The following is a 14,157-nucleotide window of genomic DNA, read 5'->3' on the forward strand; positions in this document are numbered from 1 at the left end:
AGTTTTTACAGAAAAATGTTTGTTTTTTTTTATTCTGCATTGATGTACAAAAATGTGAGAAGAACAGGATTTATCTGCAGAATATTCAAGACTGAGTGCTGCCTGCTACACTGACAAACTTATTAAAGGAAGAATCAGTAGTATGCACAACCTTTCACCTTTTGTATCTTTAGATTTCTAGTGTCTAGAACCATCTGTCAGTGGCCTTTAACAACGAAAACTGAAACCGTATCTTTAGACACGCTATGCTGAAAGTTAAACTATGGCCAATTCTGACCTGCCTTTATTTCTGAAGTAGCCCAATAGCACGAGGCTGCCACCAGCGTTTTTCACTGTAGAGATTGCATCAACCAGTTCATGAGTGTTTGCCTGATGCTGTGCTTGCAGTTCTTTGTAATGAGTTCAGTTTTGTCCTGTCAAATCAGAAAAAGCAAGTAAGTCCTTAAAATACTGTTTGGAAAATTCAAAGCTTGCTTCCTGTGCTCGAGTAGCTTCTGTAATTAAATTAATAGAGCATTCAGTATAGCTAACTGTAGGAAGAGTCCCTGTGGTTGTAGAATTTTTTTTGTTTTCTTTCTTTTTTTCCCCCCCACATCACAGTTTATGAAGCCATTTTCCTACCAGGAAATAGTTTCTCCGGTTCTGTAGCTTGATAAAGATCTACAGAAGTTCCTTGGCTTTTTTCCCACTGACATGCAGTGTATGTTGACATAGATCTGAAAAGGTCCATCAGAATGGAGCCTTTAAGAGTAGATGAACAGATTGGGTACTGATGGCGCTGAGTGTTTGAAATACTGAGAGATTAAAACTTCAGATGTGTCCATGCCTGTTGTAACATGTGCTCCCCTGTTCTCTTTGATTTCAAACTGATGTTCCGTGATGAATGTACACATATTTTATACTAATTTTATGTAAGTACATTCATAACTGTAAATCTCTTCTCATCAAAATTCATAACGCTGTGGAACCTTAGATGTACAGGTAAGTGGCTTTTCAAATGTGGCTGTGCTTTGCACTGTGACTTTAAATGTAGATTTTGTACTTATGTCATGTGATGGCAGCTGCTGGGGTTTTAACAGCTGCAAAAAGACGTCACTGACTGAAATGTGACCAGAAAATCAGACATTTGCTGTGATTATCCCTTTGAACATTCTGATTACTGATAAACGATCATCATCAAGTATGTGTTGTGCTGTTTGCCACAACATGTACATAAACTGGAGCTGCATTTATCCCTGTGGATTTAAATGTTAGCCTTACATAGTCCTCTGATATTACAGCAAGTGTTTTGCTTGTGACTAGTACACCCACAGCAACACCACCGACCCCCCATATTCAGTCTGGATGGAATTTTAGCAGCACTTTTCACTGAGATTTGTGTATATTTATCTCTTTGAAGTATATTTCACATATTTCATCATATTCAGGATAAACTCGTATATTTGGTTAGTGTGAAATGTTTGGACAACAAAATCTCAATTTATGCTTACATTTGTTTTAAAACAGTGTGTTCTTTATTTGTATTGCATTTTCATGGTATCCTTATTATCTTATTTAGACTATGACTACTGTATGTGTTATGAATGGATCAGCATGGTGTATTTCATGCTACATGTTACACGTTACATGTTGTTTTACATATAGACTAATAAGCCACAACTTTCAAACCATGTGTCAAAATATCACGGAGGTTCCTCTTGTGTTACTAAAACATTATTCAGAAAAATTGACTCCAGGTCTTCGGTACATCACGGATGTTCAGTAAGATTAGTATGTGAAGAGTCCAAGTCATTAACTTAGCCTCTTTGTCATGTTTGTGGGAGCCTCTGTGAGCATCATTCTGCTTAAGGAGGCCACTGCTGCCGGGGAGTGCCATCTCACTGGATAGGTTTCCTTAATCTGCAGCTATGCAACTATTTGGGTGAGTGGCACCATCAAAGCAACAGGACTCAAGATTTCCAAGGAGAACATTGCACTTTGGTTTTAATGTTGTAGCTTATTAGTGCAAACACATGCAGGCCTTTTTTGACGTGGCCCTTCAAGTGCGCTGTGTATACACCCAGTCTTCATTTATGCCTTCAGAACAGCAGAGCCAGCCTTTAGTGCTTCTTTGTTTCTCCATGATTTCTCCATCTTCGTCTTACCTGCGCCATCTTCTGTCGCCCGCCTGCGATATCATAGTGACATCACTTACTAAATGTGATAAAAATGGGATTACAACGAGCCATCACTCTCAGCAGCTCTTCTTCGTCTGACTCTAACTCACCCTCACTGTTCTTGTCTGCATCTTCATCTCCCAGAAAACCATCATCATCCTCCCCCACCCTGCGGTCATCTTGGGTGTTTCCCGAGTTTGTCGATGCCCTTCTTTCCTCAGGATGACTGCTACTGTCTGCTGTCCCGTCGAGACGCTCTGATTCTATTTCATCCAGTGACGTAGAGGGTTGGTACACCTCTGTGCTCAGAGCTACCGCCGTTCGCTCTGGTGTTTCTGGTGGCGTCTCAGTGGGAGAGGTATCTATATGTACCAATGTGGCCTTTAAAGGGACATCCTCTGGGGTGGGTGGGGGTGTGCTTGTCTGCCTGGGGATGGATGTGGACAATAAAGGCGAATATGAGGGCGTCTTCACGCGAGATTTACGAAAGGGTTTGTCAATTTCTGCTGAAGCGATTCGGGTACGACTGAATGGAATACTGGATTGAGAGGAGGGGCTAGTTGTTGGGTCAACAAGATCATCATTGGAGCCTGTTTGCATATCCGGGCATGTTACAGGTGGAGTTGTATCAGCGTCATCGGTTTCAGGGCTTGGGCTGATGTTAGATTGTTCCTCAATAGACTCCGGGTTTGATTCTGGTGGGATACCAGGGGTTTCGTTGGGTGGAGCAGCACCCTCAGTTTTATCTGTTGGGCTCACATTTGCAGGGGCTGTAAAAGTGGGCGAAATGCAAGATATGTTGGTTGGTGTAGAAACATTATTGTCAAAGGTTACAGTTTCAGTGGGGATGGAGCTGGTGTCAGGTACAGCTGTATCTGTGGGTGGGGTCGGTTCTTGACAGGGGGTACATCCTTGTTGGATGTAGATTCCTGGGTTTTCAGTAAAGCTGAAGGAAGGATTGTAAGTTCCATATTCTTCACTGCTGTAGGGTACTTCCTCCGTTTGTGGCATAGTATTATGATGACTCATCTGAGGAGTGATTACATTCATCAGATCAACACACAGAGGAATAAAGCTACTTTTTGCACAGAGACACAAAGACGGTGCAAGCAAATCATCCTGAGCAAGATTATTTGAATATGCAGATTGCCCTCGAGTCTCACAGACTTATAAAGTACTCTGAATATTCAAATACTGTATAAACTTTAACATTAGAAATAGTAGATTCGACAAACAGGGTCCATGTGACATTTCTTGACCACACCTTTTGTGCGTGTTATTCTGTAATAGGAAGTTTGAGTTAAATCTGCAGATGAAGGCCATGAGATGGGGTTGGAAATTTTGGAACTAGTGAGGAAGTTGTATCTTGTATTTACATGAATTTTATTATTTATTCAGTTTTGTAAAACCTGATCATTTACTTTTAGCAGAATTAGAAGAGTTCAGATGTAAAACTGTAATTAAATCCCTTAGTTGGTTTTGGATAGAAGATAAATATGCTATAAAAGTAACATTAAAAGGACAAGCAGTTTTTACTACAGGAAAAAAAATATGGTGAGGATACAGATAACTCTAAAACAAAACAAAACAAAACAAACAAACAAACACACAAACAAACAAACAAACAAACAAACAAACAAACAAACAAACAAACAAACAAACAAACACACAAACAAACAAACAGGCCACTCACCAGCTGGAACCATCGTAAGCTCTGTGGGAGTAAATGCCAGAATATTTTGGATCACATTCAGACAAATAAAACAATGTTAATTTTAATTTTAGTAAATATTTTAGTCATAAATTATCTTACGACATTGGGATGTTTGCCTTGTGCTACACAGCCTCTCTCCAATGGGCCTCTCTTTCCCTTCTGTTTCTTCTTCAGCCACATCAGTATAGACAGGACACATCCAAGTGCAGTCATAAACACCATGCTCAGAAACAACGCTTTACCCACTGTGCAGCCGATCACGTGATCACCTCGCAGTGGACCATAGGGGACTGGGGCAAACAAAGTAAAACATGAAGAGGCTGTTTTAGTCTGCAGGATTATTAGCAATCAGCAGTGTATACAAGTGTGCAGATGGGTCACCTTACTTGGTTGCCCTTCAGGTAACACCTCCACAACTACGGTAGCAAACGTGGCATCACCTGATTCCTGATCTACAGCCATAACCTGCAAAGTATTTTAATGGCATCATTATCTTATTTACATGCATCTTTTATGAGACTTTCGTGGAAGACAGAGGGCAAGTGGAGCACAGAAAACATGATTCACATAGACCTAATATAAACTCGCCTATGTTATTAGTAACTACAGGTTGTAATATTTTAGCCAATCGATTTTACATTGTTACATATTGGTTACATTTCCCCCCACCAGTTCTTACTGTGTTTCTACAATTTTAGTATAGAAAGACAATGTTATTGAATATATATGAACTATTTTATACTACTTTATTTAAATTCTCTGTAATGTATAATTCAATTCAAATGGTTGTTTAAAAAGTGCTAAATGTAAGTAACACAACATAAGGTTTGTAGCCTGTACAGTTTCGAGGCTCACCTCCAGAACATATTCCTGTTCTGGTTTGAGTTCGCTGGTCTTGGCTATCAGGAGACCCTCCTGTGTGACTTGATAGATGTCTGTGTGATTGGATGTGGGATTGAACGTGAAGTAGATCATTGGATTGAAACCCTGTGAGTTTGTGGAGAAAAAAGGTGACGCATTACAGACTGCACTGACCATCGGCAGCATGGTTGTATCTGTGCATGTCACAGTGCATACTTGGTTAAAATCTTGGTCGTGTACATGTAGCACTAGTGCTTTGCTACCGTAAGTATCGACCAGAGAGGCTGGACTTTTTTTTGCCACTACAAAGCCACGATATTCAGGCTTGTCAAACTCTGGAGAAAACTGGTTCGCTGCCAGAACTCGGACCAACACTGTAGCAACAGAATACTTCCTGGGGTCGTTATCCTGATATGCCTGGGTGAATGACATAGAGACAAAAAGCCACAGTAATGAGATTGGTACTGAAGAAGACGTCATACATTTTAAACCTGCCACTTACAGTGTGTTTGAGCCTTACCATGACCTGAAGACACAGCAGTGGAGTTATGAGCCTGTCTCTCACCCCTCGAGTGAGCCTCGTCTCACCTGTCAGCCTGTCCATCGTGAAATGTTCATCATCATCTCCTGCAACCCAGAAAAACCCAGTTACAGATACAAACACTGAACATTTTTAAATACTGATTTGTGTTGCTGGTTATCTTACCTGACAGGATGGTGTAACTCAGTGAAGAGTTGAGTCCTCTGTCTCCATCCACTGCATGAATGGGACCAGGAGAAAAGTCCAACAAAATGTCCTGCAATATTATACATATTTGTTCAAATCAGCTCTAATAAAGTAGTAACCAAGCCACTAGATCTGAGTCTTGTTTGAACTGTGACAGGGAATTACAAAAATGCCAGATAACATAAAATTTTTTGATAGAATCTAAATAAAAAAATAAAGGAAATTCAGCATTTTTTTTAAATTTAATATCCTTTATTTTGTTTTTTAAGAAAATAAAGCTCAGAGCATTATCTTGGGTGTTTTGATCTGCTAAAACTAACATTTTGGACTTTGTCAGCTTTAAGTTTACCAAGCTCTGAGCGACTGATAGCCACGCACTGTGTTGCTCTGATGACATGTGTGTGCCATCTGTGAGGGAGGGTTTAGCACCTGACCTCTTCCCCCTCAGTGACGTTGACCGTGTACACAGGGCTGGTGCAGATTTGATTAGTCTCCTGGAAAAGCCACATGCAGGGCAGGAACTGTGGGTATTGGTCATCTCCATCTTGGACAGTGATGGTGGTACTGGTGCTGATATTGTAGTGCTCAGCAGTGTTCATTTCCTGAAATAAAGACAAGTCAAATATATTACACTGGTCATGAAGCATGAAATACAGTGAAGCTTTTCTTACAGTCTTACAATCAGGAGAACCAGTGAATCAAATGTTGATTGTATTTTTATTTTATTTTTTGGGATAAAAAAAAACAATCTAGCAACATATGTATATATTTGCACAATTACTCACGTGATTAGAATCAAAGAAATATAAATTAAGTAAATGTACATACTGAGGCATAGATGGTGACAGTAAGCACAGTTTTGGTCTCATAGTCTAGAGGCTTGGCCAGCACCACCTCTCCACTGTTTGGTAGATCAATTTTGAAATATTCAGCATCAGGCTGTGGAATACACACAAATACATAAACAATGATAAATTGTTTGTTTATGTTTCCAATTTTTATTTAAAAGGTAGAAAAATACAACTTACGGATGCCTGGTCAATTGAGTAAATGATGTTGTCATTATCGGCATCTGTGGCCTGGACAGTAAATACCACAGTATTCACTGCAGTCAGCTTGAAAACACAGACAGACAGAGAAGCACTTGAGGCAGCAGGAGTGGAATTTTTATTGTAATATACACATGCAGAGATTTGCGTGCGGGTATTTTTGAAAGCCCTATACCTCACTGATAATAAGAGTCTGGACTGTGTTTTCTGGAAACACAGGTGAATTATCATTCTCATTAAGAATCTTCACCAGGACGCTGTAAACACTCTAAAATAACAGCAAAAAGACACACATATATTCAGCTTTGAATCTGGAATGATACAAAGAGGAATTATGAGTAAAATGATGGAAGACAGTGTACCAGAAGGATGCCGTCCTCATGACATGTCAATTCAGCTATTAGGATGGGTCCCAGTGCCTAAAAGATATAAAACAAGAGGCGACAGGCAGAGCTTTTCATTCAGTGATATGATAACATTGTTAAACATAGCTGTCAAAACCACACATTTCAAATGGAGTCCCTTTCCAAATCAGAAACTTTGTAACCAGAGTCCATCAAAGACACTTATAGAGAAGCTAAGCAGGGTTGGGCCTGGTTAGTACTTCTGTTGATGTTCAGGGTTATTTTTCAAATCTTAATTTAGGCCATTCCTCTTTATTCAGTAAACAGGACATAAGAGTCATGTGAGCACTCAATACCTGTCTAATAACATGAAACATTAATTTGTATAAAGGGATTTTAAATCAATTTAAAAGAATAGACTTGTTGTAATCATAGTTTTTAAGCTGATTTGTGTTGAGTTTTTGAGTTGATTATTAAATATGTAAAGAGTCTTTCCATTCTATAATGATTTATATAATATATAACTTAGATTTGGTCTGCATTTGGATAACTTAATGCTATAAAGTATGAAATTATAACATTTCTTTCACTGCAGCAATTGCATATTTAAAATAAACACATAGATATGTGGAGATTTATGCATTGACCACTTTGTTAGGTGCTGCCTGTAAATACAAACTAATCAGCCAATCACATCAGAATGGGGAAGAAAGGTGATTTAATTGATTTTGAACACAGCATGGTTGTCTGTGCCAGATGGGCTGGTCTGGCGTCAACAATAAAAAAGAAGAAAATAAAATCCCTTATTAATGCCAGAGGTCACAGGAGAATGGGCAGACCATGCTGGATTTTGAAGCAGATGGTTACAGCAGCAGAAGACTACACCTATATCTGTCAGCTGAGACTACAGTTTGCACAGTTTTAACAAATTGGACAACAGAAAATTGGAAAAACGTTGCCTGATCTGATGATTATCAATTTCTGCTGTGACATTCAGAATTTGATATAAAACAACATGAAACCATGGATCCAGTAATTTATGCTAGTGATGGTGATGTGATGGTGTGGGGGGTATTTTCTTGGCACAATATGGTCTCCTCGGTATCAACAGATCATTGTTTAAATATCACAGTCTACCTGAGTATTGTTGCTGACCATGTCCATCCCTTTATGACCACAGCATACCCATTTTTGTTGGCTGATTCCAGCGGGATAATGCACCATGTCACAAAGCTAAAATCATGTAGTTTTTTGAATATGAAAGTGTATTCACTGCACTCAAATGGCCTCCACAGCTAACAGATCTCTATCCAACAGAGAACATTTGGGATTTAGTGTGACAGGAGAGTCATATCATAGATAGATTCATATCATATCATAGATGTACAACAATCAACAAATCTGCAGCAACTGTGTGATGCTAACATGTCATTTGTTCACAGATCAACCCATTTCTTTCTGTTTAAGTTCAGGATTGTTGGGGTTATATGTATTATAAATATTATAGCTTCTTCCTTCTGAAGTTGTTTGTCTCATTTTTTTTGTTTTAAATGAGTGATCAGCACATTGAAAGACTTTCTTGGTGTGAGAGAGAGATAATCTAGCTGACCCATTAACAGTTGCCATGATGTAAGAGGATGACAGTAAGAGAGGTTGGGTTTGGGCCAAGAAGGAGATAGTGAGGTTCAACATGTGTTTGTTCCAAATACAGTTTCCTTAGTGTGGCTCAAGGGCACTACAAAAAGTATATTACACATCTAAATATTTCTGCCTTGTAGACAGCTCAGTTATCAGTGCCATTACCTCTCTGTCAAGCACCCGGTCAGCTGACGTGTTGAGCCGGATGTTGCTTCCATCCAAGAAAAACCAATGTGCATCCTTTCCAATTAGGCTCCACTGCACTCCCTCCATTGTGGTGTCAGCCATTAACTCAGCAACAATCTCTCCCCAAACTGTGTTTTCTTTGATTGCTGCAGATACATTCTGGCCGTCCAAACATCCACCCCAGCCTGACATTCCTGTGCCAAACACAAACACACACTTGAACACATAGACGGGGGGTTAAAGCTTCATTAAGTGTGACCTATAACTTAAGCTTTTGGCTTGACTGTGAGGTGGTTGCACCTGTGACTGTGCGAAGATACAAGAGAACCAGCAGCAAGCAGACTGGAGCCCTGGCAGTTGGTCCAGTGAAGGCCATTCCCGGGTTAGGACTCAGGAGCCAGTTCTGCCTGAGTCAAGGCAGAGAAAGAGCAAAAAACAATTAACTAAACATAGTCATTGTTATTAGTGTGTCACATTCAGTTATTCTATTTAGGTTAAGAGTGTGACATGATACCCAAACACAAATACACTCAACTCTGCCTTATAAATCCAGTTTAATAAATTTAAATTGGGTTTCAGTTGGGGTTTCTTCAATCAGAAAGAGCAGACTAGTAATAGTAATAGTAATAGTAATAGTAATAGTTAGCTACATGTTTCTCTAACATGCTTTCCTTACTTTTATTCCCAGTTCATCTGCAGACATGTAATCTTAACTCTACTCTGTCAGTGCTGGTAATACTCACATGCCTCCTGTATCAGGGATTTCTAAAGATTTTTTTACTATTCATCAGTGTTCTCATTACATTGTCTTATATCAGAAATACTAACAACTCCCAAATTTTTTTTAAATCAGACTTAAGGAATCGCTGGATTTTTAAAATTTTTTTTTTAGCAGCATCTCTACCTTGACCTTGTTTACTATACCACCAAATAGTTTAACTGTGGGTCTGCGATGCTCTTGAGTAACTGTTTGGATCTGTAAGCACATCCCACTGAAATAACAACTTTACCGTTTATATGAAGTAAAATAAACACACAGAAGCCTGCATTTACACACTCATCTGAACAGTTTGTTTTATAGATCAAGATTGATCTGCCATCCACACTGTTTGATAAACTTCGGCTGACTGACCTGTTGTTGTCAAATCCGCTGAAGCTAGTTGGTCAGTCTGCATATCCTCCTGACTTCTGATGGACGTGGCATGTCTGAGTCTCAAAACCCCAAAAATCCACCAAACATTGTTAAGAAAGACAGAGTGGTGCTTTCAAAAATAAAAATAAGTGACAGCAACAGGTAAAACACACACATACACACACATTGACACCGCCCTCCCCACATACATTAAAAAGCAGACAGCAGCTTATGTGTGTCCGGGGATAAATGCCAGCTCAGAGGCTAAAGGCTGAGGGCGTGGCTTACCTGGCCAAAGAGGAAAACGCCAAAGAGATTAGAGATGACAGGAACCTGACAATGAGGTCAGAGACTGGGGTACCAAGTGAATTCAAGAGATTTGTATGATACTCTGAGACTGAGACTCTTCACCTTTATAGACATTGTGTCTGGCAAACTCAGCTGTCAGTATTACAGAGCATAACAACAACATCATTTTGTTTAGTACATTAGGTCTAGGATGGTCATACATAGATTTAAATTTCAGGCTGTGAGATAGTTAAGAAATTTTTAAATGATTCTAAACATTTTCTTTGGCAATACAGCTCGTCCCTGCTGGATTTGTTCAATTAGCAATTAATGTGTGACAACTAATAGACCCTGACAAGGGATTAGCTGTTCATCTTCTGGAGATTAACCCACATGTCTTTACACACTTATCTCAGCACACCCATGCAAAAAAAACCAAACAGAAAAACAGAACCTCCCAAAACAATAAAATTAAGGAGTGTGTACACATACCTTTTGGGATCTGGACTGGGACAAAAAATCAGCCCGGGCATTTTGACTAGTGACTGGCCCACCATGGTATTTTAGGAAAAGCCATAAAGCCTTTATAATAAACTTAAACCTACACCATCCTCCCTATTCTGGTATTCTAAACAGTACTTAGAAAAAACATATAACAACATAATAATAATTACATATACCTATCTAATAGGGTTGCCAAATCCCAGCAAAAAAGCAAAAGAAAAAAAAAATAGGGAACCACTCCCCCACCCTCTGCCTCAAGATTTTAATTTAATGCACGTATAAAACAAATGCACAGAAATTTATTATTTTTCTCCAGTATTTAAATAGATTCATCATCTTTCTTCAACAGAATTGCAGACTGCACAGATGGTACCTTCCCAAAGGGAAGAATACTATAACTTACTAGGGTATATACTAGACTTAATATTTACTGAATACAATAATGGATTTCTATACATTTTACATCAGATGGAAACTTTGGTTGTAAGATTCAGATAATTATTTATTAAAAGCTAGACATTTTAAATAAGAATAAGGAAGAAAAGTATTTCTTTGTGCCCCCCTTTCCCTGTTAATGCCCTACCTGCCCCGCTGGCAAAACATTGCTAGACCCGCCCCTGCACAGCTACCAGCGTCAGCTACGTAGAAAAGGATCCTGGTGTTATTTGTCTCTCAGAAACAGTTCATAACTTCCCTTCAAGTCATTCATGTCACCTAAAAGGTAAACCTGTTTCTCCATCACCTGTTCAGCTCTGATGATTCAGTAAGGACATCTCCTGGTTTCATCTTCATGTTTCCCTCTCACCACATATCCAAACGGATATCATGACCAGCAGCTTTACAGCTGTGGCTCCAGCAAACATCAGCTGATACTAGAAATTAATATTAAATCAATTCTAATAACAGCTGATCAAGCTTAAACGTGCTGCTGTTGTTTAATGCGACCTCCGCCGGTTTCCTCTTCCTGGCGCAGAGAGAAAAGCCGATCAGCTGATCATTGATCAGTTTCATGATTGAATTAGCAACTTTCTAGCTGTAGTAGTAGCCTACGGGACAAATCGTGTTCCTTTTCACCTCAACTTTAAAGTTCGACCCCCTCGGCTGTAATTGGTCCAGTCCAGAGTCGATCATGACCAACTGGCCAATCCACCACTATTCATTTATACCGTTAAAAAAAAAGAAGAAAAGAAATAAAACCCCATCGGCCCATAAAAACGAAAAATCACGAGCGGCCCATATGACGGATGGCCAGTCCAGCCCTGAGTGACAGCCTCAAAGGGGGAAAAACGGCTCAAGACTGTTTAATCTGTATCTTATGTGCACTATATATCACTATATCAAAATAAATTTTAATATCATATGAATGTTCCTAGAAGCTTTCAATCGTATTAGTGTGTTTTAATAAGTTAGAATATTCATTTAATATCAACAAAAGACTTAAATTGGATCAAAAAAGGTTATATTGTGTTTGTCTCATCAGCCATGACTGAATATGGCCACTGGATGTCAGCAGAGATGTGGTTAAAATAGGAGGCAAGTCAAAGAGTTGACTTTCAAAGCTAAAGTACCCAAACATTTGCTTCTTTTCAGAATGAGTGTATTTTTCTTGTAATAGACTTAAATACTTGCTGTGATTAAGGGAAGGACAAACCATTTATAATTGTGCAATTGTGTTTCTCTCAATAGTAAAATTGTAAGTAAGTTTATTTTATTGTGTTTTTGACTCAAAACAGCTTTATAGAGGTAAATAAATAAAAAGACAACTTCTGAAGATTAAACCTCATATCTTTAGACACTTGTCTCAGCACACCCATGCAAAAAAACAAAAAAACAAAAAATACCCAGAACCCCCCAAACAATAAAATTAAGGAGTGTGTACACACACCTTTTGGGATGATTTGATGTGAAATGTTTTTGGCGACAGACTCAGAGAAAAAAAAAAGGCTTAAGACTGTTTAATCTGTATCCTATGTGCACTATATATCACTATGTAATAATAAGTGAAAGGCAAAGTGGACACGTAGCAGATCAGAGTTTCAGAGCAGGAACACCTGACTAAAAAATTGCCAACTGAAACTCAAAAGCATAAAGACATGATTTTAAGAGCTGTGGTGTGGATTTGTCCTTGATCCAACACAGCTGATTTAAATGGCTAAATTACCTGCTCAACATGTCTTGAAGTTCTTCAGAGGCCTGGTAATGAACTTATCATTTGATTTAGGTCTGTTGACCCAGGGTGATATCTAAAACTGGAGGCCTGGAGTTCCCTACCCCTGATTTAGGGCTTTTAATACTGTACCTGTACAATAGGTACAGGTAAATAGAATAATGGAATATATAATCACAGAAGAAAAAACTTGACAATAAGTCAGTTTCCCCTCTTTTTGTGTTAATGGGGGGGTTGAAGCTGGTTTGCAGACTCCACTGGGTGTATGACGTGGGTGTGTGGATGGAGTGCCCACCTGCTGCCTAGTGTGTGCTGTTAAGTGAATTCACATGACATTTGTTTCAGATGCTGTTTCTCTGCTGTTTCTCCCAGTAGTGAAAGCCATATGTTTAATATAAAATATATGTGTTCATACTCTTTTTTCTATTGCAATTATCAATTATTTTTGAGTAGACTAAAGGCAGTGTATGGCCCAGGGGGACAGTTTCCATCCAGCAAATGACCTCAGTCAGATCGGCACATGCGAGGTGTAAGAGACAAATTCTGGATATTAGTATTAGTGTTTGTAATATTAAAATAAGTTTATCTAATGTTAGGCTGATATGTCTCTGACAAAATATTGGATATGCTCTTTTGTTCTCTAGTTAATGGCATCATCATATACATGTAGGTAGTGCCTCAGTACTGTGGAGCAAATATTACACCACGTAATAGATGAACAATTAAATGACAGAAAAGTTCCTGTGTTTTCCACTCTCTGTAACTGAAATTTCAGTTGATTACAATGTGTCCACAGTAAAATAAATAAAAAGTAAAACTCAATCAATCAATACATCTAAAGTATTTTTTGCTTTATAATGGCACGATAGTCGGGACAAAGAGCTACCAAACCTTTTTCTATAATTTTACACATTTTATTTTGCCCAGAGAGTCATTTTGACATTTATTTCATTAAATAGAACAGCCTTTCTTTAACATGTAGTAAAACACACACATCCAGCTGAAATTGCACTTTTTTTCTTATATTGAGATATTACAGGGCCTATAGGTGGAGCTAAACTTATTTACACTGACAGAAAGGGTTTTTTTCTGGCCTGGACAACTTAAGATTAAAGTGCACTGTATGTGCACAGCCTTATATGCCCCCTAGAGCTCTTACATTGGGTGATCTTTTGCTCTTGGCCACACCAAGGTCGAGGCTGGTTCTTAGAGGTGATAATGCATTTGCGGTCGTGGTGCCTAAATTGTGGAATGATTTGCCTCTCCACATTAGACAGGCTCCTACCTTCAACCTTTTTAAATCCTATCTTAAAACACATTTCTACTCACTGGCTTTTAATACTGCATGAGAGTCATGTACTTATTTATTTGTCATTAGCTATTTGTCATTG

General features: G+C 38.7%; 1 protein-coding gene across 1 annotated transcript; it reads right to left on the reverse strand.

Moving 5' to 3' along the window:
• Positions 1–213: 213 nt before the first annotated feature.
• On the reverse strand, positions 214–10,228 carry LOC120729735 (cadherin-related family member 5). The gene is made up of 16 exons (XM_040025571.1): positions 9,808–10,228; positions 8,976–9,082; positions 8,655–8,869; positions 6,870–6,926; positions 6,683–6,775; positions 6,487–6,573; positions 6,287–6,397; positions 5,893–6,060; positions 5,438–5,528; positions 5,252–5,358; positions 4,948–5,148; positions 4,726–4,857; positions 4,257–4,335; positions 3,970–4,160; positions 3,850–3,870; positions 214–3,185 (listed from the first exon to the last, which is right to left on the reverse strand). Exons 2-16 carry the CDS (start codon positions 9,049–9,051, stop codon positions 2,187–2,189), a joined length of 2,628 nt encoding a protein of 875 aa, XP_039881505.1. The 5' UTR covers positions 9,052–9,082; positions 9,808–10,228; the 3' UTR covers positions 214–2,186.
• Between the last annotated feature and the right edge of the window lie 3,929 nt (positions 10,229–14,157).

Source organism: Simochromis diagramma, unplaced genomic scaffold (assembly GCF_900408965.1).
Source record: "Simochromis diagramma unplaced genomic scaffold, fSimDia1.1 OVJJ01000293.1, whole genome shotgun sequence".
Classification (NCBI taxonomy): domain Eukaryota; kingdom Metazoa; phylum Chordata; class Actinopteri; order Cichliformes; family Cichlidae; genus Simochromis; species Simochromis diagramma.

Coding starts and splice junctions, on each gene's coding strand:
- LOC120729735 (XM_040025571.1), bottom strand. CDS start 9,051: ATGGCCTTCACTGGACCAACTGCCAGGGCTCCAGTCTGCTTGCTGCTG. Junction 6,061..6,286: donor CTGTCACCATCTATGCCTCA/GTATGTACATTT, acceptor TCTTTATTTCAG/GAAATGAACACTGCTGAGCA. Junction 5,529..5,892: donor ACGTCACTGAGGGGGAAGAG/GTCAGGTGCTAA, acceptor ATAATATTGCAG/GACATTTTGTTGGACTTTTC.